General features: G+C 37.1%; 1 protein-coding gene across 6 annotated transcripts in view; it reads right to left on the bottom strand.

Moving 5' to 3' along the window:
- Positions 1 to 26,695, bottom strand: part of micu3a (mitochondrial calcium uptake family, member 3a) — a 152,844-nt gene that overhangs the window by 74,395 nt on the left and 51,754 nt on the right. For 4 of the 6 annotated variants that reach the window (XM_059989270.1, XM_059989268.1, XM_059989267.1 and 1 more), the window contains exons 3-7: positions 19,186 to 19,217; positions 15,928 to 16,006; positions 2,914 to 2,964; positions 1,778 to 1,825; positions 753 to 835 (exon numbers count right to left, since the gene is read on the bottom strand). In XM_059989270.1, the coding sequence (XP_059845253.1) occupies positions 753 to 835; positions 1,778 to 1,825; positions 2,914 to 2,964; positions 15,928 to 16,006; positions 19,186 to 19,217 (293 nt within the window). The remainder of the gene's footprint in view (positions 1 to 752; positions 836 to 1,777; positions 1,826 to 2,913; positions 2,965 to 15,927; positions 16,007 to 19,185; positions 19,218 to 26,695) is intronic. The other 2 variants (XM_059989269.1, XM_059989266.1) reach the window with 1 other exon arrangement.

Below are 26,695 nucleotides of genomic sequence, written 5' to 3'. Positions count from 1 at the left end.
ATCCAGGCCATGCTCTCTTCTCGCTACTACAATTGGACAGGAAGCATAAAAAACTGATGTCTCACACCATCAGGTTCAGGAACAGTTATTACCCTACAATCACCAGGCTGCTGAATCAATGTGGATAACTTCACAATCTTTGACTCTGAACTGATTTCACAACCTATAGACTCACTTTCAATGACTCTACAACTCATGTTCTCAGGATTTTATTTATTTACTTGATATTTATTTATCTATCATTTATCTATTTACTAATTTGCCTGTTGATTTATTATTTGCACAACTTGTCTTCATTTGCATATTGGTTATTTGTTAGTCCTTGCGTTTAGTTTTTCATTGATTCCTTTGTATTTCTCTGTTCTATTGTGAATGTATGCAAGAAATTGGATCTCAAGGTAATACACGGTGACGTACACATACTTTGATAATAAGTTTTACTTTGAACTGTGATCTAAGCTTAGTGATATATTATACTTCAATTGAGTGCCACAATTTTCAGTTGTAAGTGCTCACTCCAATCAAGGAATGTGCACAGCATAAAAAAGATACTGAAGAAAAATATATGTACATGACTATTTCTTCATGTATCAGGATATTTTAAGTTAATTTACCATAACATTTTACATGATACAGGCCTGTTGCAGAAGGATTCTTACATTATCTTCAAAACAGATTTTAATAAAATCAGATTAAATTAATTTTCTTTGAAGTCACAATAAACTAAAATTAAGGCATTTTAAAGTACATACCACCAAGAACTCTTTCTTGTCTACCATTTCATTGCCATCAGTATCAAACATGTTGAAAGCTATTTTAAAACCTGCATGAGGCTCTGCAAGATTCATGAAAAAGATAAATTAGTTATAAAATAGTAATAACAAATGAATGCAAAATACTCATTTCTGGTGTTGATGCATTAACTGAAGTATAAAACTTTAATAGATATAGAACTTAAAATACTAAATAAGCATTTAAGATATGTACATTATCTACAAGAGACAATCAATCACATTACGAGGAAACCTCCTTAACAGTATAATAATAAAATGCAAATAGTGTGATAGACTAATTTAAAATAAATACACCTTTGCTTATGATTTTAAAATTGATTCAAAAAACATACAAGTAAACATTTTTATATTTCAGTATAAGTAAATGTAAAAGAACACAGAATTTTTCTCAAGTTATAAACAAGTTTTTGGAAAAACAACTTTCTACTGCATGTTATTTGGTTTACACTAATTTCCTGATGTATTAATGACTTCCCCTGTCAGTAAGGTTTTATTCGAAGACACTTTGCATAGTTTCAAGTAGTATTCAATTGCATGAAAAAGAAGCTGCAGAATTTACTAATACCTTTCGTTTGAAAACAAATCCTATGCTGCAATGCAAAGTATATTAATCACTTTTTAGCATATTTTCATTATTGCCAACTGGGAGTACACAGATGAGAATATAATTAATAACAACTTGATCAAATAATTACAAATACTGAATTTAAAAACAGCAGTCTTTTTTCATCTGGAACAAAGTCATGTTAATATTTCCCAGAACAAAGGAAAAAGGATTTGGCCAAAACAGAAGAAGAAAAGAAAAAAAATTGAATTTGAAATGGAAGAAAAAAGATGAATGGAGCTAAACTAAGGTTTGAAATAGCTGTGATTCAGACTCAAAGGTTTCAAAACATTTTGAGGAATGCAATTTACTGGTATGTGAGAGTTCTAAAATATGCTTAGCATTTGAAATTAATAAATATGTAATTTTCTGTACTTACTTGTTAATATGCACAAAAGAAACAAATATTCAGTGTAGGCAATCAGACCTAGAGAAAAACAATGGCATAACTGATTATCATATACAAAATAAAAGCTGTAGATTTTCAACATTCAGAAACACATTTGAAAACAAAACACAGAATGTATGAACTGCAGTGCATGCCCTAATGGTTTTCTAATATGTCAAAGCCATCTAGTATTGCAAGTGAAACAACTACAATAAACTTTTAGAACAAAATTTCCTGTTTACATTAAACCTGAACGTTAATGTGCACATGTTGAGGTAAAGTAGTCTTCTAACTTTACAACCTATTGCTTTTGTTCCCTAAAACATATAAAAGTAGAGAACAAATGGTATAATTGACCTTCTAAGTGGCTACAAATTCAAATAAAATGGAGATACTTATAATGACATTCATCTGCTGATAAGATGCTCCTCGGGTTTTGATAGCAGGGTGTAAAACATCCTTATGTAATCACTCAATTAGTGTGAACAGTCTTCTTGTTTTTATTTGTTTTACTACAAAGAGATTTCCTTCTCACAAAAAGAACAGCATCTAATGGGCAACAAATAACTAAACATGAAGCAAACTGCTAGCCCCTGAAAGTATTTGGTCTTTTGTCTATTATAGTAAATTGTAACCAACTATCACCTAGCTATGGTTGACTGAAATTAGGCTATGGGAGAAGGATTTTGGAACAGTCACCACAAAATAGACCACAAAGATAACACAAAGAAGACCTGATAATTTTACATTAGTGCCACCATTACTGTTTAAATACCAGGATTGATGTACAATACCTGTTAAAAAGGCCTGTAAATTTTCAGATCCTGCTTCACTGCTGTATTGGTAAAAGAAAATCACTAGCCAAAAATGCTCCAGCTTCTCAATTCTGTTCCAAAATGGCATGCAGAAATTAATTAATGTGGCAAAGCAAATAAAGAATAATCCAGTGGAGGAGCCAGCCATACTTGATAGACTGCAGGAAAAATTTTAATAATCACTGAAAATATTTATTTTAAAAGAAAATTGGTTCCTTCTGCATATTGTTTTTAGTTTTTTGGAAGGATGGTGTCATTGGAGGATGTGCTCACTGAATTACAATAGAGGCTGTAGACCTCCTGAATTCTTACCAAAATGTGTGAATCTCTCTCTTACATCATGGTCTCTGGAAGGAATGTATGCTTCACACAGTGTGGAAATCCAGCAGATCGAAAAAAAATATCAAGAAGTGAGCTAATGAACAGTATACTGTCACAAAATCCTATGCAATTAACAGTATTTAAACTATCCTGGAATAATGTTTAAATTAATGGTGTAGTAGCCCATCTGGAGGCACAAATTTTAATTACTCCATGGCAATTAGGGAATTTGAATAAAAATCCAGTATCAGTAATGTTCACAGTTCGAAGTAACTTTGTTATCAAGGTATATATATATATGTGTCACAATATACTACCCTGAGATTCATTTTATCTTGTGGACAGTCACAGTAAATGCAAAAAACACAAAAAAATCTGTAAAAAAAAAATGCACACAAGGTTGACAAACTACCAATGTGCAATAGACAACAAAAAAGAATAATGAGAAGAAGAAACAATAAATAAATATTGAGAACACAAGATGAAGAGTCCTTAAAAGTTGTGGAAACTGTTCAGGGTGAGCCCTTGAGGTTGGGTGCGGGGATAGATATGACCACAGGGGATACTCCAGACAAGAAACACCTGTATTTGTGTGCAGTCCTGATGAAGCAGCCAGTGGAAAGACCGGACACAGGTTACACAATATGACTCACCTTCTTGTTGCCCTCACAGACAGAGCAAGGGATCACATCCACCCATTAACAGTGTTAAGAGTGTTTTTGGGGGTTAACTCGTATAGCTAGTAACTTCAGCAACTGACTTCAGCCACCTGTCTTCAGATTTGAATATGAACTGTAGACTGGAAGACCAAACAATGCTGATTTAAATGAAGGGTCTCGGCCCGAAATGTCGACTGTGTTTCTTCCTATAGATGCTGCCTGGCCTGCTGCGTTCCACCAGCATTTTGTGTGCGTTGCTTGAATTTCCAGCATCTGCAGATTTCTTCCTGTTTGCTGATTTAAATTTGTTATTTGCATGTCATTTGTGAAGGTGGTGTGTAGTTCAAAAGAAGCATCCCAAGTATGGAATTATCCCGAATTGTCCTTTGTACTTCAGCATATAAAATGTCATGCAGTGTTGGGTCAAGAAGACCTTCTTCTGAAAGGGTCTCTATATGATGCCTGCTGGGACTCATTTTGTCCAAAAGAGACTACATCGTACCTAGCAGTACTTCTGTCAAGTGACTTTGTTCACAGAGCAACAACAGTGTCATTACAGAGAATCTAAGTGGTGAACACTAGCCTGCTGCATCACATCTGACTACACCTGATGGAAGTAGTCCCACAGATAAAAGAGAACAGAAATGCAAATGTAGAAGACAGAGGAGAGAGAGCATCAACAAATTAGGAATAAAGTTTTGAAGTATAATGGTAACTATACTTTGAAATGAAGGCTGGTTCTTGGAGGTAGATGAGTAGTTACATAGATCAAAATAAAAAAATATTGGGGAAAATAGATGGGGAGGGATCCAAGTTAAGGCAGAGACATTAAGTTCCACAACCTCAATGGCTTGGCAAACCGAGAAAGAGAGAAGAAATCACACACAATGTTACAAGGCAGCTGTTCCAGCTGAATGGGGAGTGAACCCAATTAAGCTGAACCCTTTCAGTGGTTGGCCAAGCGATTGAAAGGACAGACTGGGAAGGGATGCCACCACTCCTTGCAACTATTTGAATAGAGACCATTCCAAACCCATCTGTAGATTGATCTCAAAAAGACTGGTTGTCAAGATCATTCTGATAATCTTGTCATGGCAAGGAATGTGAAATGCTGTCTGAGAACCCAAAACAAAGTTACCTCACCTGCCCAAAGAGTAACTACTGACAGCCACTACTGATAGTTTTAGCTATTCAAGATTGAAGGGGTGAAGAGGATCAAATTTCTAGAACGTTTTATTGGCTTCTCTGCAGTGTCTTGTAGATAGCCAAATAGGGATGTTAAAGAGTGCGGATCTACGCACTTATAGATTAATAAGTAGGAGAGGGAATTGAGTGAAGGGTATTTTCACTGCCCCACCCTTAATCCAATTGTCTTTAAAGCTTAGCTCTCTTGGAGCAGATTTCTGTCAAGCGGCCAAGAGGAAGGTATGTTAGGAAGTATTCTGGAGTTTTAAGAATATAGCAGATAGTAATTCAAACAAGAACCAGGCTTCAGTTCTGTAAATGTAAATAAGTTGAAGCTTGCAATTAGCCTTCAGTTTTTTTTGTAGGTTGCATGCAGTAAATTGAAGTTAAAAGCACAGGCCACTCCACAGACTAAGGGATTGCAGAAGCAAAGCCAAACATTATAACAATGGGATAGTGTTAACAGGCCAGCATCAAACCGGGCAACATGGCTAAGCTTATTGGTATCATCGTGACTTGAGTGCAAACTGGCAGACCAGATGGATGTTGTCACTTACCATATCAAACATGGTCACATAGTTTTTGTGTACTTTTCATAGTTGTGTAAACAGAGACATGAATTTTGGGTCTCTGACTCTCTGTCATCAAAAGGTTTTAGAATATTGGTGCTAATTAGTTTTTCCCAAAGGCATTTGGATCTTCAGAGGTGACTTATCAATTGCCGTGTGCTTAAACTATGTATCTCAAAGTAACTATTTGTCAACACAAAGTATTTAGTAAACTATGTCATTGTAACTAATTGAAATCATATTGAATCACCTAGACATAGTCCTCCCGATTGTTGAGGACATCTTCAAGAGCTGGTTCCTCCAGAGGATTGTAGTCATCGCTAAGAACCGTTGCTATCCGTATTTGTTACCACCATTGGGGAGGAGCCACAGAAACCTTAAGACTCATGCTCATTTATTCAGAAACAACTTCATCCCCTCCACTATCAGATTTCTAAACAGTCTACTAACATGTGAAGATTAACATGTCATTCCTTTTTCCTAATTGCACTATTAATTTATGTAATTTATAATAATTTAAGCTTTTGCACTGTAAGTCATATAAGTCAGCAATAATAAATCTGATTCTGATTATTATTGCTGACCTACTGTGCAAATGCTTAAAATTACTCTAAATTACAAAAATAGTTTGATATTCTATGCCAGAATACATGATAACAAGATCTGTAAACCCATTCATTTCGGTGGAGATTTTACAGGTACAAAGAAAACAGCTACATTTCCCCTCATTATATGCTGTTAGAGCAATGCTGAATTTACCTAAAGTTTTTTTTTGATGCAAACTTTCAATGGTTATTTTATGTCTGTTGGAATTGTTCTGAATGTTAGAAATCGCTCAGGATTAAACCAGGAGAGGGTTTGATGTCTGGCAGCATATGGTCATTGGTTCGAGAATTTGACTTATTTTATTCTATCCACCTCACTTATCCTAGTGCCAAGCAGGTCTTAAGGGAAAATCAAGAATGTTTTCAGCCTGCAAGTTTGACTTTTATTGCTAAATTCAAAGATTTGGATGGAAGGGAGATCCAGCAATGAATGCCTGACATGCAAAATCTAAGGCATTTTCTCTATACAATATTAAAATTACAGTACAATATAGAGGGAGTAGTGTACATAAAGTGACCATCTGGAACCATTCTAATAACAATATTATTACTGTTTGGACTACATGGAATTTATGAAATGCAGATTTCTGAACAATCCATTAACACAATAGCTCGTCATTCCTATTTTGTTACATTATTTATTTTGTAGTTTGTAGTAAATCTTACGTCTTTTCACTGTACTGTGGCCAGAAAACAACAAAGTTCATATCATGTAAGACAGTGATAATAAACTGATTCTGATTCACATAGTGTGCTACAAAGTTGAGTAAAGTATTTAGCTGTATTACTCCATGGGTGGTGGGGTAGAGCTACGTTTCTACCAAAGGAGGTGTAAGGCACCACTTTTTTCTGCTAGCTTGTAGGTCATTGTTGGGTAAGATGTAGCACCTGCTTAGCCCCCCAATCAGGGTCACATGAAGCCATGGCAGCAGTTGGTGCATATCATAAGTCCTGGTTATGCAACCACTGACTTACCATCTCTAAAGAGCATTGATAATAGCTGGGGTCATCAGTCTTAGAAACATAGAAACCTACAGCACATTACAGGCCCTTTGGCCCACAATGTTGTGCTGACCATGTAACCACTCTAGAAACTGCCTAGAATTTCCCTAATGCATAGCCTCCTATTTTTCTAAGCTCTGTGTACCTAAGAGTCTTTTAAAATACTCTGTTGTATCCATCTTGTAAAGACACTGCCTAGAAAAAAGTAATGGCAAACCACTTCTGTAGGAAAATTTGCCAAGAACAATCATGGTCATGGATGGGATCATGATCACTTAAATCATATGACATGGTACATGATAATGATGATGATGATGTATTACTTACTATGCATGTGCGCGCGCGTGCGCGCGCACACACACACACACACACACACACAGATATATTTAATATAAATTAAATAAGTAGGGCAAAAAGAGAAAAAAGGAAAATTCTGAGGTAGTGTTAATGGGTTCATTGTCCATTCAGAAATTTGACAGCGGAGGGGAGGAAGCTGTACTTGAAACATTCAGGGTATGTCTTCAAACTCCAGTAATTCTTCCTTGATGGTAGAAATGAGAACAAGTCATATCCTGGGTGATGGAAGCCCTTAATCACTGCCTGGTATGGGAACTGTACTTCCCTCAATCACAGGACACTGCAGAGTGGTGCGGACAGCCCAGCGCATCTGTAGATGTGAACTTCCCAATATTCAGGACATTTAGAAAGACAGGTGTGTAAAAAGGGGCCGAAGGATCATTGGGGACCCGAGTCACCCCAATCACAAACTGTTACAGCTGCTATCATCCGGGAAACAGTACTGCAGCATAAAAGCCAGGACCAACAGGCTCCGGGACAGCTACCTCCACCAGGCCATCAGACTACTTAATTCATGCTGACACAACTGTATTTGTCTGTTATATTGACCGTCCTGTTGTACATACTATTTATTATAAACTACTATAAATTGCACATTGCACATTTAGATGGAGACGTAATATTTTTACTTCTCATGTATATGAAGGAAGTAAGTCATAAAGTCAATTCAATTCAATGATGAATGCTGCCTTTTTCAGACATTATCTTTTGTATATGTTCAGAATGCAGGGGAGGCTAGTGCTCATGATGGAGCTGACTGAGTTTACAATTTTCTGTAGCTTTTTCCAGTCCTGAGCAATGGCCCCTCTGGTGATACAACCAGTTGGAATGTTCTCTACGCTACATCTGTAGAAATTTGGAAGTGTCTTTGGTGGTATACTAAATTTCCTTAAATTCCTAATGAAACATACCCACTAATGTGTCTTTTTTGTAATTGTATCAAGATGTTGGACCCAGGATAGATCCTCAAGAGACGCCGACAACCAGGAACTTGAAATTGCCCACCCTTTCCACTTCTGATCCCTCAATAAGCACTGGTGTGTGTTCCCTCACTTCCCATTCCTGAAGTCCACTGTCAATTCCTTGGTTATACTGACATTGAACACAAGATTGCTGCAAAACTACTCAACCTGCTGATCTATCTCACTCTTGTACATCTCCTTGTTCACATCTGAAGTTCTGTCAACAATATTTGTGTCATTAGTTAATTTATAGATGCTGTTGAGTTGTACCTAGCCACGTACTCATGGGTGTATTAATATGAAATGGCTATTTTTTGTAATTAGCTGATGATGCTATGCAATATGAATAGGTATTCAATAAGAGACAGTAAATGTGACATAGATTTAAAGAGATAAATTATGTGAACTTGGAATCATGATCAATGTTTAATACGTCTTAATGCCTCATTGCAAATTACTGAATACTGAAAGGCCTAAATAGAATGGACGTGGAGAGGAACTTTTCCTACAGCGTGAGGGGGTGGGGGGTGTCTAGAATAAAGGGATGCCCATTTAGGACAGAGATGAGAGGGAATATCTCTAGCTGGAGGGTGGCAAATCTGTGGAATTCATTGCCACAGACATCTGTGGAGGCCAGGTCATGGAGGTTGATAGGTCCTTGATTAGTCTGGCATCAAAGTTTACATGGAGAAGGCAGGAAAATGAGGTGTAGACATATAATAAATCAGCCGTGATGGAATGGTAGAGCATACTCGACGGAACAAATGGCCTAATTCTGCTCATATGTCTTATGTTTTTACAATGATAATCTCCTCAAAAGTATCTCCATTGACTCTGTGCCTCCTACTCAGGATTTCTTTCACACCTTCATCACTGTCATCCAAACATGCAGCTGCCTAGACTTAAAGTTCCTGAAATCCCTCCCCAAATTTTTCATTTTACCACTCCCTGAAGCATTCCTCAAACTCTTGTCCTCAACCAAAGTTTCTGGTCACCCTTTCTGAAGTCTTCATTGGCTTGGTGTCAATTTTTGTTTCGTTACATTCCAGTGAAGTGCCTTTTGAGTATCTTAGAAAAGAATGTTATCCTTGTCTATAGTTCTAAAAAATAGGTCATTGGAAGTGCTGGTGTCAGGCAACTCATTGTTTATTAATCAATGTACAAAGATCATACTGCAAAGGTATCTTATATTACTTGGATGTTTGAGTGCATTATACAATTGAAACTCAATAGACTGTAAATTGCTCGTTGAACACCTGATATTTGTTGAACAGCTGACCTGTGTAGCAAAACTTTGTAAGCTGTAATGAACAATATTTTGTGCTATTTGCCCTTTTGTAAATAATTGTGTGACCTAAATACAAGTTGATTAACCAATAATTATTGTATGAAATATACTTTTTTGCTCAAGATTAAAAAACTGTAGAACTATACCATTTGCAATAGTAGTAAAGAACGAGTAACAAAGCTGTGTTAATATCGCCAGATAGAACACAAGATTGATTAAACACTTATCAACTTTTTGACCAAATTTACAAAAATAGATGTTGAAGTTAATGAGTTTCTCTATAACTCACAATGGGAAGGAACTTAATCTAAAACCTAACATTATTGCTTATATAGAGATCACTTCTGAATATTTGCACTTAGGTCTTCTTGAAATATGTGCATAAACATGAAAGCTGTGAGCTAGCAGGGTGATATCAAATGGCATGTGACACACCCCTTAAAATCGTGCAAAATTCATTCATGCAAGAGCTTGAAATAGATTGGGTAATAGATATTTTCTCAATAAATTTGGTCTTGTATGATTATATATGAACCTGCAGATTCAAATATAAAATTTTTCTCCTCCAGTCATGAGTGTGATAATACTACTCTTTGACTAGATTCCCTCCAAATATAATCAATGTTTATATAAATGAAATACTTAATGCCTACTGAATTACAAAGTGTTGCTGTGTTTCTTTGTGAATACCTTCAAATTCTTGTTCAAATAATTGACACTGACAAGACAGAAGGTTAAATAGATGTCGTTAAGTTGAAAAATTCCACAGCAACACCTCACAAAAAGCTTTCTTACATACATTGTAACTCAATGCTATTCTAACAGTTAATACTGATTACTGTGAATAGAATTAAGAACATTAAAAAAGTCTTGCTAGTCAGGGACCTCAAATAGACTTAGGCATTCTCGAGTGCCTTCACAAGGCCATCTACGTAAAAATGATGTTTGTTTGACGGCCAACATAATACCTTTGTGAGTGACTTTGCTTTGGTTTGAAACTCAACACCAGGATTAACAGGTTTCAACGTAGTTCTGGTGCTCAGTTTCAGTTCCAACACAGCAATTCAGTCTGAGTGTGGAAAAATACCTACATCACAGGTATTCACAGTGTTGGAATAACTCTTCAAAGCTCTAATAGCTGCTTTATCCCTCAACAATGAGCAACATTCTGGAAATTTAAGGTTTTTAAAATCACAAACTCCAACTAACAAAGGTATGAAAATCACAGTAATTTTAGCATTTTTCCAATTACTTTGATGGATTATGTTCCTGAAATTATGGACTACAATAGACAACTTTTGTTTGGAAAATTTACTTTTACGAATTTAGATAAAACTTGTACAGTAAATATGAGCATTTCCAAATGTTCCAATACTTCAAAATACTGATGTCATATCACAAAACTTTTTTTGAGGATAAAGTATTAGCACTATGTTAAAAAAAATAGAAAACACCATAAACTACTTTAAAGCAAAACTCAACACATAAAAGTGGGAAAATACATCTTATGATTTTTCAAAATTTAATGTTGTAATTCCTGAAGGTTATGCCATTTTTCAGTAGAAGTAATGATTTAAAACTTTTAGAACTTTAAAACTTAAATTTAAAACTTCTACTTTTCGTGATTTTTATTAACGACCTGGATGTGGGGGTAGAAGGATGGGTTGGCAAGTTTACAGATGACACAAAGGTTGGTGGAGTTGTGGATAGTGTAGAGGATTGCAGAGATACATTGATAGGATGCAGAAGTGGGCTGAAAAGTGGTAGATGGAGTTCAACCCAGAGAAGTGTGAGATGGTACACTTTGGATGGACAAACTCCAAGGCAGAGTACAAAGTAAATGGCAAGATACTTGGTCGTGTGGAGGAGCACAGGGATCTGGGGGTACATGTCCGCAGATCCCTGAAAGTTGCCTCACAGGTAGATAGGGTAGTTAAGAAAGCTTATGGAGTGTTAGCTTTCATAAGTCAAGGGATGGAGTTTAAGAGTTGCAAAGTAATGATGCAGCTCTATAAAACCCCGGTTAGGCCACACTTGGAGAACGTCCAGTTCTGGTATCCTCACTATAGGAAGGATGTGGAAGCATTGGAAAGGGTACAGAGGAGATTAACCAGGATGCTGCCCGGTTTAAAGAGTATGTATTCTGATCAGAGATTAAGGGAGCTAGGGCTTTACTCTTTGGAGAGAAGGAGGATGAGAGGAGACATGATAGAGGTATACAAGATATTAAGAGGAATAGAGAGAGTGGACAGCCAGCGCCTCTTCTCCAGGGCACCACCGCTCAATACAAGAGGACATGACTTTAAGGTAAGGGGAGGGAAGTTCAAGGGGGATATTAGAGGAAGGTTTTTTACTCAGAGAGTGGTTGGTGCGTGGAATGCACTGCCTGAGTCAGTGGTGGAGGCAGATACACTAGTGAAATTTAAGAGACTACTAGACAGGTATATGGGGGGTTATATGGGAGGCAGGGTTTGAGGGTCGGCATAACATTGTGGGCCAAAGGGCCTGTACTGTGCTGTACTATTCTATGTTCTATTAGATATTTGTCTCCAGCTATGACAGGGTTTTTGATAAAGATTGAAGATGTTTTATATTCAATAAATTTTCCTCCATATAAAAGTAATATTTTTCAAACTCTTTTACCCTTCGCAGATTTTTTAAAATTTCTACGAGGTCTAATCTAGAATAATTAATCTAGATTTGTTGTAAATTTCAAGATATAGACAATGATATCACCTGTACATTAGATGCATGTGTTAACCAAGAGAAGTACTGTGGAAGATGCAGTAGCCTCCCAAAGGACCTAATACCCCATGCTGGTTCTGGAATCAAGAAACAAACTAGTGACCCAGGGACCAATCATAACTTATTAAATATACTAACAAAGTATAAAAACAAGAAAGTCTGCAGATGCTGGAAATCCAAAGCAACACACACAAAATGCTGGAGGAACTTAGCAAGTCAGGCAGCATCTAAGCTAAAGATATAGAAGCAGAATTAGTCCATTTAGCCCATCAAATCTGCTCTGCCTTTTTATTATGGCTGATACAATTTTCTTCTCAGCCCCAACCTCCTGCCTTTTCCCAATATCCCTTCATATCCTGACCAATCAATAATCTATCAACCTCTGCCTTAAATATACGCAAAGACTTGGCCACAGCTGCCTGTAGCATAGAATTCCACTCTCTGGCTAAAGAAATTCCCCCTCATCTCCTTTCTAAAATGACACCCCTCTATTACGAGGCTGTGTCCTCTAGTCCTAGACTCTACCACCGTAGGAAACATCCTCTCCACATTCACTCGATCAAGACCTTTCACCATTTGATAAGAGTTCAATGAGGTCACCCTTCATTCTTTTGAATTCCAGTGAAAACAGGCCCAGAGCCATCAAACGCTTTTCATATGACAAGCCATTAAATCCTGGAATAATTTTCGTGAACCTGAATGTTGCATTCAGTTCTGGTTACAACATAAGAGAAAATATGTGGAAACTTTGTGGAGGATGTCAGCATGTAGAGGTGCTTTATCAGGATGTTTCGAGATTAGAAGGCATAAAATTATGAAATGTATAAATAGACAGACAGTATCTTTTACTCAGCATCAATGTCTAATATGAGAGGGTATATATTTAAGGTGAGAGGGGTTGAATTCAAAGGAGATGTACATGGCATGTTGTATTTTTTTTACAGAGAGTGGTGGTTGCCTGGAATGAGGCAAATATACAGGTGTTTAAGAAACTTTTAGAGAGTCATATGAAAATGCATAGAACGGAGGAATATGAACTTGTATGAGCAGGAAGGACTAGTTTAGTTCAGCTTTTAATTACTAGTTTAATTAGCTTGACACAACATTGAGGGCTTAAGTGCTTGTTATTGTTCTGCTCTATGTTCAATACCAACCTATTAGTTACAGCACAGGATTATTTTGATATTAGACAATAGAAACAACATGCAAGAGGTGAAGTTAATTAGTTTCATCAACAAAAGAACAGATTCAGATTCTGGATACCTGCAACATCCAGCAGAGAATGGTGATGTCCATGGAGAGAAGGCCCCATGGAGATATTTATTCTTAATGATGCAGGAGCCACACTGAGAACAAAAAGCAAGGGTGACTGATGAGTTTGTAAACATCAGTGACAAGTGCTGAATGGAATGATCTAGCTCTGTCTCCTGAGATTCCCCTCACAGAAGCCAGGTTTTAACTAAATTGAATTGTTTCAACACTTCACAAGTTATCAATAATAGCTAAATGCATTGGGTACAAAGGATATGGAGCTTTACAACATTGCAGCTGTGGTGTTGAAGACTTATGCTCCAGGTCCAGTACAAACCTCATCTCCAGTCAAGATTCTCCAATACAATGACAATATTGACCTCTTCTCAGCAAAATGGAAAAGTTGTCTAAAATATACCTTGCCCACAGGAAAAGCATGACAAATACAATTCAGTCAATTACTGTCCCATTAGCGAGCTTTCAGTTATCAAAAAGTGACTGAAAAAAGTTAGTGAAAGTGTTATGAAATGGCATTTACTCACCAAAAGCCTAGTTACTGATGCTGTTTGGAATCACTAGGGGCATTAAGCTTCAAACCTTATTATGACCTTATTCCAAAGCAACTATTCTACCTTCCATATCTTCTGACACTTCATGGGTTCTCCACATCCTGAACTAACTCTACGTGTAGTACATCTTGTCCATTTTCCTTTCACTTCATCATTTCCAGAGTCTTCTTAATTGGATCCACAATTCTGGATACACCCTTATTGCCCACTGTCTTTCTTCCTTTCTCTTCTCCTTTAAAAACTTCCTCTAAATATTCAGTTTTATCTTTTAGATTTTTCCTGGGCTTGGTATTCAATTCCCAAGTTGCATCTGCACAGAGCCTTGGAATAATTTTACATAAGTATTGTTATGATCCCAGCCCCCTCCTTTGTGAGAATCGCAAGAGCACCCGTCGAAAGGGGGGGGGGGGGTCAGCAGACCCAGTAGGAGAGAGAGAGAGAGAAACATGCAAAATTGCAGGTCCCACCAGGGATACAGAATAAAGACAACAGCGACTATTGTCTCATGGAGACCACGTGAAAAGCCCTTGGGCAAGGTGGGCTGGTTGACAGAGAGATTGCATCATCCCAACCTGATTGACACCTGCGACCCCGTGAGGAAGTATAAAGGAGAGTCTCAGGGGGACAGCCCCTCAGACGCACCCAGAAGACACGAGAGAGTGGTCCCGCAGCAGCGGGAAGCCATTCTGAAGGAAGCCACGTGCGTTAGATTCCGGGATTGGAATTTGTGGCTGGAATCACAGAAAACCGCTTTTAACTAAAATCGGGGAGAGGGAACCAACGCTCCCCCGATTTTACGGAAGATTCATCAAGACTCGGCAAGTTCTTTCTCTTCTCCCCCCCCAATCTCTCTCTCTCGGTTGCCCCACGCAAAACCCAGCGATTTTCAAAGGGCTGAGGCCTGCAGACTTTCAGAGTGACTTTTATATTTCCAATGGACAATCTATTAACCCCTAGACACCAGCAGAGCTCACTTCTTAATGATGATTATTACTATACCCGCGCTTTAGATTGAATGTTGACGATGTGCACTATGTGAATGTATGTATTAACCCTACTTTTGTGTCCCTTTATAAATAAAAACGTTTGAAAATAGTGACAACAGACTTCAACAGACCTCTCTATCTTTGCTGGTAAATTATCCAGTTACGGGATACGTAACAGTATAAACAAAAATGTGTTTTGTTGGACAACATGGTATCAAGTTTTGAAGTACAGCAAAACTAATTGTGTGAGTAACTTTAAAACTTTTACAGCTTAAGATTCTGCTTGATGGAATGCAATCTTGAAATGTGATAGAGATTTTCTCCCAACTATTAAAATGAAAAAAAAACTAAGAAAAAAAACTTCCAGCTACAACGAAGTTCTCTAGTATAAGCAAGTACAACTTCTCCCATAATGCAAATATTCCATTTAAAAATCCTTTGCTTCAGGCTCCTGTTGATGCATCCACTGTTGTTGTTATAAAAGGAGCTTAGTTTAAATGTATGCATTTTCAATGGAATTATAAAAAGGCTGGTGGTATCCAAAGAGCAAAACCAATTAAACATTGCTGAGCATACACATAAATAAAACCATAGAATTCCAGAAATAATCATCTGGTAAGGTGAGGAGAGTGAACAGTTAGCATTTAAGATCAATGATGTTTCTTCAGAGGAATTAATTCCAGTATTTTATATTTTAATTTCAGTTTTCCAGCATTTGTAATTTTTCTCTGTTTTGACCATAAATATCCCTACTTTATGACCTCAATTATCATGAATTCACAAAGAATAACAAAGTGGTAACAAGTTATCAGGAGAATTTTACTCACCCCTATCACTCAGAGTTCGAAAGAGTCTTGAAGAGCCTTTCCATACTGGAGGAGTTTCTGCAAGCATATTTTCTAAATCCTGTAAGTTACATGTGATTCCTTATGAAGAAATTATTCAAACATTTCTCTTTTCATAGTTATTTACTTGCAAGTTCAAATAGTTTCTTGAATATTTTACTGAAGGTGTTGAATTATAATCTGCTGATCCAACATTGATCAATAAAGTTTTGTGAATGTTGGAGGTATGCTATTAGGTTCAGGACTTGAAAAGTTAACCTTTTTTTTCCATAGAAGTGGCCTGACCTGCTGAGCATTTCTATTTTTATTACAGATTTAAGGAGTGTCTTAAAGGTAGCGAAGGAGAATGATAAATGGAATTGAAGGAGGAGCTTAGGTGGCAAGGGCATCAAAAGTGGGCAATGGAAGAGCGTACTGGAAATGCCGAATTTAAAGTTCTATTATTGGGCAATTAATAATCCATACTTAATGTTCCGAACACAAGAACTGGATGAAATTCAATGTCTGCGATGAGTGAACCTCGAGTGCGAGTCTGTACAGGGGTTCTCATTGGCTTCTATATTAGGGGCCTCCCTTCCCTTTGCACTTACTAAACTGAATAAACAAATGACTAATCCAATAACTAAACATACAATACGAACATGGTTTCAATTTTGTAAATCTTTTGGATTGAATAAATTTATCCTATCAAGTCCTATTATATCTAACTTTTTCTTCCAAACATCCAGAATTGATCAAGCTTTTCTTTTATGGAAAACGAAGGGAATAACATGTTTTTGTGACTTATTCATGGATAACTGTCTCATGTCTTTTGAGCAGTTGTCTAATAAATATAATTTGCCTAGATCACATTTTTTCAGATATTTAAGATTAGAAACTTCTTGAATATTATTTACCTACTTTTCCGATATCATATCAAACTGAAATTACATAATTTTTTTTAGGTTTAAACCCTATCAGAAGAGTTTAATAGCAATTATTTATGATTTGATTATGAAAATACATCTAGGTACATCTGATAAAATTAAGAATGAATGGGAAAGAAAACTTCAGATACCTTTACCTATAGAGAAATGGGAGAAAATTTTTCAATTAGTTAACACTTCTTCAATGTGTGCTAGACATGCTTTGATACAATTTAAAGTGGTTCATAGGGCCCTTATGTCCAAGGATGTTAGCTCATTTTTATTGTTATATAAATCCTGTCTGTGACAAATGTAAGTCTGAGGTAGCTTCCTTGAAACATATGTTCTGGTCTTGCCCTCTTTTGCAAAAATATTGTAAAGATATTTTTGATACTTCAGCAGTTTTGCGCAGTGATTTACAAACTCATCCTATTACTGCAATTTTTGGATTACCAGTGATGGACTCTAGTCAATAATCCCCTTCAGCTTGCCATTTGATTGCATTTGTTACATTAATAGCTAGAAGATCCATTTTATTTAATACATTAATAGAGAAATTATATTACAAAAGTTTATTTTGCAGCTGCATACTAATTATCCAGGCAATTTTTCTGTAGTAGTTTTGAAGGAATCTTGAACACTATTGGATGCAAACAAACAGTCACAGATTTGCACAGCACAAAAATGGACTATGGTTCAGCACATCCACGCCAACCTTTATACCCATCAACATTCCATTTGCCACGTTAGCCAATGTTCTTCTATGTCAGTGCCTGTCCAAATGTTTTTTAAGTGTAGTGATGGCATTTGATTCCACCATCTCGTCTGGCAACAAGTTTCAAATATCAACTGTGTAAAAAGAAAACTCTCTAATTCCTTTTACAATATCTTCTCACCTTAAATCTTTGCCCTCTTGTTTCTGGTACCCTTATCATGGGAAAAGATTTACCCTATACCTGTTATAATTTTATTTGACTCCATCAGGTCACCTCTCAGTCTCCTTCACTCCAGAGAAAACAGACCCAGTCTGTTTGATCTTTTCCCATAACTAAAGTTCTTCAATCCAGACAACATTCTGTTCAAATCCTGTCTGCACACTCTCCAACGCAATCACATCCTTTCTGTAATGTGATAGCCAAAACTGACACAACACTTAGTAGTTGAACCAGTGCTTTGTAACTTTACAGTCTATGCCATAGCCTATGAAGATAAGCATGCCTTATGACTTTTTGTACTGTCTTATTTCCCTGCTTTTGCTCCTTTCGGTGAACTATAGACGTGCACCCAAAGGTTCTGCTGTTCACCAACATTCCTGATTATTATGCTATTCACTGCATGGGTCTCACCACTGTTCGACTTCACAAAATGCTTTACCTTACATTTATCAGAATTATATGAAGGGTTTAAGTTATGTTATTTAATATACAAACATATGAATAAATGAATAGGGAGCAGGTATACATTATTCACATTTAAGTAATTTCTATAATTTACAGCAAAACTGATTTTAGCTTCAATTCCACATCACAGCCTTCAGTAATCTTTAATATCCTTGTTTTCCAAGAATTTACCTAACTGTCATAAAAATGTGAAATACTCTTGGTTACACCTCCCTCTTAACAACAGTTCAGAGGACTCATGACTTCTTGACACAAAAAAATTACATTACCTACCTTCAGTGTTAAACTCCTCTTAAACAGTGATACCTAGTTCTATATTATCCTGCAAGAGGATCTGTACGCAACATATATATCTAGTGAATGTAGTTTTAAAAAACATTTTATGCTCCCTCCCTCTTCTGAGCTATTGATACTTAACATTAATTCTATTATTATAAGCAAAAATACTAAATATTTTCAATTTAACTTCTGGCAATTATTGCTTCTGTGACAACACAATTACATCCACAATATACCATTGTTAAATTTGCTATAAAGTCAGTTAAATTTATATAGTAAATTGCTGTATCTGAATAGGAATAGAAGAAATTTAGATATACAGTATTTTGTATTTTCCTATCTTTTGTCAAAAGCAATCTGATTTTAGCTTGATGCATTATATAGGCAGATATATTGATTTACTTTGTAAAAATTAGAGTCACACAGTTCTTTGTGTCTTTGATCAAAACGTGTAGTTTCACAGTTTTTGTGTCTGGAATTGGTACAAAGCAAAACAGTATCATATATTTGGTGTGCAGTAGATAAAGGAATTAGAAAACAAAACTGATCCATATAATCAAGGAACCTGGTCAGTTTTTGTTATGGAATGAAATATGCACTAATCACGTTTTCCAACCAAAAGTAAAAATACGTCCCATTGTTTCATAAGCACTCACCTGCCTTGAGAGTGATTTTCTAGGCTTAAAACCTGCAAAAGAAAAGAGTTACGTCATTTCTTGACCTTCGTTAACTGTAGAGGTAATACCATATCCACATTTTAAAATCCAAAACAAATTCAATGTTTATTAATTTTATTTTTAGTACCTATGCAGAAAAGATCGTATGGTAATTTAGTGATTTTTTTGACTATATTGAATTATAAGATAGTTTATTTTCACTAGTTAGTGAGATAGCAATTGGATATATTTAAGAGACTTGTTGAAAGAGTGTAGAAAATCCATTTAAAATAAAGGAATGGACTGTAAAAATAATTAGATTAGTAAAAGAGCTATAGTAATTGATAAACAGATTTCAGACCTATAATTAAAGGAATGGTCACCCTGGTAGATTGAGCAATATCAAGCATGCAGCAGAACAGGAGAATGAAGACGGGCGGAATCTTCTACAATTGTGGGACTAGATGAGTTCAACCCAGGTTCAGAGCTACTATCTTGGGTGTCATCTGTGTGGAATTTACATAAATACCCTGTGACTGTATGGGTTTCCCAAGGTGCATGCAGCTGTAGCTATAGAGCTCTCTTCTAGAAGCACCATTGGGTTAATTTTTTTTTAAAAAGCTAAAGAAAATAATAAAATTGTTTACGCAAAAGAGTACGCCAGAAAGTACTGTTCTTTACTATTTGTAGAAATCAGAATATTAGTTTTCGTTTAGGGGCTAAAATTGCAAAGAAATGGGGAAAAAAAAACAGGCTATTTGCTTTCCCCAAGAGAGCTTTTCCATGCAGGCCTTTGTGAAAAATAAAGCTAACTGAAAAACTTTGAGCGCAAGAACTTGATTAAAAAAAAACAGAGAAGTTTATGACAGGATTCTCAAAAGTTGAGGTTTCACATCAGAAGATGCTGCCACCAATTTTGAGATTAAAACGGAGATTGCTGGAACTGGGGAAAGGCAGATATGTCACAGATTTGCAGAGCTGGAATAAATTACAGTGACAGAAAGATGAAAATTATAGTCTTGAAAACAAGAAAGAGAATTCCAAAACTGCAGGGTAACTTAACTGAGGAATGATAGAAGTTAGTAGGGAAAGTGTTGTTTTAAAAAGAATGACGGACAAATCTTCATCTGAGCATTCCATAACAATAGCGCATTGAAACACCTTTTCATTTTATGCCATTGACAATTATGACAACAAATTGCAGACATTTTAAAATAAAAATATGTATTATTTTTCACAAATGGATGTTCATTGCTGCCAGTCTAAATGTTCTAAGTAATTTCTATTACCCCCACAGTCAAACCTCCTTATGCGATCCCCATTTACACCTAGGCCAAACATTTCCTAAGTAACCAGATACAAAGTTTGTTTGGATAATGAAACATATATACAAACAAAATAAACTAGGCAACATAAAATTAATAGAAAATAGTCAGTTGCTGTCAATACATCAAGCAAAATACCACTAAATCAATTGGACATGGTTTTACAGCATGTTCTGCAAAGTAAATGAGATTTGTGAATTGGACTGGGTTAGGGATGGGTTAATCAAAAGTGACCTTCAAAATATGAAAAGTTTGTTAGATAGGTGCTCTTAGTCAGGAATACTCTTGCCCGGTGTGATCAGCATATTTCAAATTTTCACATTCATGTGGAAGTTCTAAATTTACTAATGCACAAAAGACTAACTGCTTCTGCCAATCTAACCAAAATCAGCTTTGCTGATATCGTAAATGTAATGCAGGAACATTTAGAGCCTAAACCATTGTTGATTTCAGAAAGCTTTAGGTTTCATAAGCAGAATCAAAACAAAGAGGAGCCTACTTCAAAATGTACATGGTTAAATTGAAGAGATTGTCTGAGCAACGTCTGCTCAGTCTTGGGCTTAATGATGCATGAGAGATTGTTTAGTCTGTGGAATCATCTAAGAAATCTTTCAAAAATGGATACTAATGGAAGCATAATGTATATTTAAAAGAACAATTGAAATTGTTGTATCAATGGAAACCACAGAGAGATTCAAAATTGAGTTGCAGTGAGGAATGAAAGTGATCCTGAATAAAATTACAAAATCGAAACAGAAACCAGCCTGGCCAAACAAATTGTTTTACTGTTGTGGGAGGGGCTCACGCACACCAGACCAATTCAGATTTAAAATTGAAACTTGCACAAAATGCAACAAAGTACACATACAAATAGCATGTCAGGCAAACTAAAATAAATGGACTGCACAGAAAAGAGAAAAACAGAAAAAGTTGCTGTTTCAAAAAGCACTAATCTACATTCTGTCGAACAATCTGATAATGATGGAAGTGACACAGGACTGAGTAGCCCTGAGATTTACAATGTGAAAAACGAACAATAAATAAGCAATATGGCTTAAACCAGAAATGAATAGACAATTAATTAAAATCTAATTGAACACTGGCTTGCCTGTTTCAGTCATTCCACACAAGGAATCTGAATGACATTTCAAAGATACTAAACTGCAACCAGCAGATATCCAACTAAGAACATACATTGGAGAAAAGATAATTCCTGTGAGAATGACATTTTTTACAGTGAAATATAGCAACCAATAAGCCACACTAGACTTGTATGCAGTAAAAAAAAAACAGGAGGGCCAGCATTGTGGGGATGTGCTTGGTGAGATAACTCCAACTTGACTGGAGAACCATCCACTATTTACATGTCAAATCACCTATAATAGAGTCAACCAAAAGTGAATTAAGGAAAATACTGGATGATGCTACCGCAGTGTTCAAGGATGGCACCAGAAAACTCAAACATATCAAGGGCAAAATAGTATTAAATGAAAATGCCACACCAAATTTTAGAAAGCCTGTTCAGTTTCTTACACCATCTCTGATAAAGTAGCCGGTAAGCTGGATCACATGGAGGCTGAAGGAATTCTTTCCTAGGAGCCCATGGCCAACACCAGTGGTCCCAGTGGCCAAGAAGGTTGGGTCTGTCAGGATGTATGGTGATTTTAAGGACACCATCAACCCACTACTGAAAAGTACTGATATCTTTGCAAATCTTTCTGGACTTAGTTGAAGCTTGCCTATGGGTAGAATTGGAAGAAGAGTCCAGCGTGTTTCTCACCATAAACACTAAAAGTACTTCATCATTATAATACTTATTTTTGGAGTAGCATCTGCATTTTCGCTCTGTCAGAAAGCTATAGACTAGGTGCTGCAAAGCTGTCCAGACACACTGTGTTACCTGGATGGCATCATTGTGACTGGTAAGGAACCTCTCCAAAATCTCAAGGCAATGTTAAAAGATTGGACTCAAAGCATGATGTAACAAATCTTAAGATTGGACTCAAAGCATGATGTAACAAATCTTAATTCTTTAAACCAGCATCACTTACTGTGGTTGCACCACTGATGCACAAAAATTACACAAGTGTGCAGAGAAAATTCAAGCAGTGGTAGATGTCCTGGACCAAGGGCCAAAGGATGTATCAGATTTTCAGTACCTTTTAGGATTTGTCAATTATTATAACAGGTTCCGGCCAAACCTGACTACTGTGCTCCATCCCTTGAACTCATTACTACAAATCGAGAAGAAATAGCAATGGACAAAGTAGTGAGGGGTGGCTTTCCAAAAGGTAAAGGAAATGTTGGCGTCAGACTCAATATGTACTCACACATATTGATCCACATCATCCCAGTGAAGCATGCCACGCATTGTTAAGGATGCCAATGTGTCCAGAAGAAATAGACAGAGAGATACTTTACTGATCCCAAAGGAAATTACAGTGTCTTAGTAGCATTACAAGTGCACAGATATACAAATATTAGAAGAGAAGTAGGAAGAAATAAAAAAAATAAGTTACCTCAAACAGTCTAACAGAGGGGGTCATCGCTTCCCCGGCCATAGATTAACTCATTATAGAGCCTAATGGTTGAGGGTAAGAATAACCTCATATAGTGCTCTTTGGAGCAATGCATGAAGATATCCAGAGCTGTCAGATCCACTTCCTACAACCAACATGGAGGAGGCCAAAGAATTTGATATTGTTTCACATCTGTAAGTCTCACCTGTGAAGTAGAGTGACCCCATCATCAGGGAAGTGATTATCTCACAAGAGTAAGAAAACTCCCAGAGCGTAGAACATAGAAATCTACAACATATTACAGACCCTTTGGCCCACAATGTTGTGCCAACCATGTAACCTACTATAGAAACTGCTTAGAATTACCCTACCATATAGCTCTCTATTTTTCTAAGCTCCACGTACCTATCTAAGAGTCTCTTAAAATGCCCTATTGTATCCACCTTCACCACCATCACCGGCAGTGCATTCCACGCACCCACCAATCTCTGTGTGAAATGACATCCCCTCTGTACCTACTTCCAAGCACCTTAAAACTATGCCCCTAGTGTTAGCCATTTCAACCCTGGGAGAAAGCCTCTGGCTATCCACACGAACAATATCTCTCAACATCTTATACACCTCTATCAGCAATTAAATCTTCAGGCCTGAATGGGCCAAATTAAAATATATTACACTGTAGATGTCTAAATAATAGTTGTATTACATAGTATATTGTGTAAAAGATGCACTCTATCTTGAGTTGGATTTTATAGCTAAACAGGGAGGACAGGTGTTTTTAATATTTAGGTCAAACTTGAGTAATATTTTAAATATGCAGTGCTGTGTAAAAGTCTTAGGTATATAAACAGTGCCTATAAAAAGTATCCAACCTGCTTGGAAGTTATCATGTTTTATTATATTATTATATGGTTATTGTTTTACAACATTGAATCAGTGGATTTAATTTGGCTTTTTTGACACTAATCAACAGAAAAAGATTCTTTCATGCCAAAGTTAAAACAGATCTCTACAAAGTCATCTAAATTAATTACAAATACAGAACAGAAAATAATTGATTGCATAAGTATTCACCCCCTTTAATATGACACACCAAATCATCATTGGTGTAGCCAATTGGTTTTAGAAGTCACATAATTAGTTAAATGGAAATCTGTTTTTGGAGACTGTGTGCAGTCAAAGTGTTTCAATTGATTGTGGTAAAAATACACCTGTATCTGGAAGGTCCAACTGTTTGTTGGTGAGTCAGTATTCTGGCAAAAACTACACCATGAAGACAAAAGAACACTCCAAGGAATTCCACAAAAAGGTTATTGAAAATTACAAGTCAGGAGATGGATACAATTTCCAAGTCACTGAATGTCCCTTGGAGTACAGGCAAGTCAATCATCAACAAATGGAAAGAATATGACACAACTGTAAATTCTATTGAATTGACTTTATTTCTTACATCCTTCACACGAGGAGTAAAAATCTTTACGTTATGTCTCCATCTAAATGTGCAATGTGCAATCAGAGTAATTTATAATAAATAGAACAATGTCAATGTAATATACTCAGATGAGCATGAGTTCATCAGTCTAATGGGCTGGCAGAAGTAGCCGTCCCGGAGCCTGTTGGTCCTGAATTTTACGCTGTGGTACTGTTTCCCAGATGGTAGCAGCTGGAATAGATTGTGGTTGGGGTGACTTGGCTCCCCAATGATCCTATGGGCCCTTTTTACACACCTGTCCTTGTAAATGTCCTGAATCATGGGAAGCTTACAACTACAGATGCATTGGGCTGTGCACACCACTCTCTGCAGAGTCCTGCCTAGAGCAGGCCGTCTTCAAAAATTGAGTGACCGTGCAAGAAGGGGAGTAGTGAGGGAGACCACCAAGAGACCCATGACAACTCTGGAGGAGTTTCACGCTTCACTGGCTCAGATGGGACAGATTGTGCATACAACTTTTGCCCGGGTGCTTCACTAATCGTAGCTTTATGGAAGAATGGCAAAGGGAAAGCCACTGTTAAAAACAAACTCATAAAACCTCAGCTAGGGTTTACCAGAAGGCATATGGTAGACTCTGAAGTCAGCTGGAGGAAGGTTCTATAATCTGATGAAACCAAAATTGAGCTTTTTGGCTATCAGACTAAGTGCTCTGTTTGACATAAGCCTGTTATGATCCCAGCCCCCTCCTTTGTGAGAATTGCAAGAGCACACATCGAGGGGGGGGGGGTCAGTAGATCCAGGAGGAGAGAGAGAGAGAGAGAGAGAGAGAGAGAGAGAGAGAGAGAGAGAGAAATGTGCCGAATTGCACATCCCACCCGGGATACAGAATAAGACGACAGCGACTATTGTCTCATGGAGACCACGTGAAAAGCCCTCGGGCAAGGTGGGCTGGTTGAGAGAGAGATTGCATCCTCACAACCTGATTGACACCTGCGACCCCATGAGGAAGTATAAAGGAGAGTCTCAGGGGGACAGCCCCTTCAGACGCACCAAGAAGACACGAGAGTGATCCCGCAGCAGCGGGAAGCCATTCTGAAGGAAGCCACGTGTGTTAGATTCCGGGATTGGAATTTGTGGCTGGAATCACAAAAAACCGCTTTTAACTAACATTGGGGAGAGGGAACCAACGCTCCCCCAATTTCACGGAAGCTTCATCAAGACCCAGCAAGTTCTTTCTCTTCTCCCCCAATCTCTCTCTCTCAGTCGCCCCACGTGAAACCCAGCGATTCTCAAAAGGCTGAGGCCTGCAGACTTCTGAGTGACTTTTATATTTCCAACGGACAATCTATTAACCCCTAGACAACAGTAGAGCTCACTTCTTAATGGTGATTATTACTATACCCGCGCTTTAGATTGAGTGTTGACGACGTGCATTATCTGAATGTTTGTATTAACCCTACTTTTGTGTCCCTTTATAAATAAAAACGTTTGAAAATAGTGACATCAGACTTCAACGGACTTCTCTATCTTTGCTGGTAAGTTATCCAGTTCCGGGATACATAACAAGCCAAACACCTCACATTATCAAAAAACACACCACCCCTACTGTGCTGGCTGTATCATGCTGTGAGAGTGCTTTACCACAGCAAGAAGGCTTGTAAGGGTAGAGGGTAAAATGAATGCAGCAAAATACAGAGAAATCATATAGGAAAACCTGTTGCAGTCTGCAAGAGAACTGCAACCTGGGAGAAGATTTGTTTTCCAGCAAGACAATGACCCAAAGCATAAAGTCAAAGCTACACAAGAATGGCTTAAAAACAACAAAGTTAATGTCCTAGAGTGGCCAAGTTAGAATCCAGACCTCAGTCCAATTGAGAATTTGTGGCTTGACTTGAAAAGGGCAATTCACTCATTGTCCCCATGCAATCTGACAGAGCTTGAACAGTTTGTAAGGAAGAATGGGGATAAATTGCAATGTCTAGAATTGCGAAGCTGATAGAGGCCTATTCATACAGGCTCAAGGCTGTAATTGCTGCCAAATGTGCATCTAATAAACACTGACTTGAAGGAGGTAAATACTAATGCAATCAATTATTTTGTGTTCTATATTTGTAATTAAGTTAGACCACCTTGCAGAGAGCTGTTTTCACTTTGACACAAGAGTCTTTTTTCTGTTGATGAGTGTCAAAAAAATCAAATTAAATCTACTGTGATTCAATGTTGTAAAACAATAC

The sequence above is a fragment of the Hypanus sabinus genome, chromosome 14, assembly GCF_030144855.1.
Source record: "Hypanus sabinus isolate sHypSab1 chromosome 14, sHypSab1.hap1, whole genome shotgun sequence".
In the NCBI taxonomy this organism is placed as follows: domain Eukaryota; kingdom Metazoa; phylum Chordata; class Chondrichthyes; order Myliobatiformes; family Dasyatidae; genus Hypanus; species Hypanus sabinus.
Note: the sequence above shows the minus strand (reverse complement) of the source record. Positions and strands in the feature narration are given on the sequence as shown.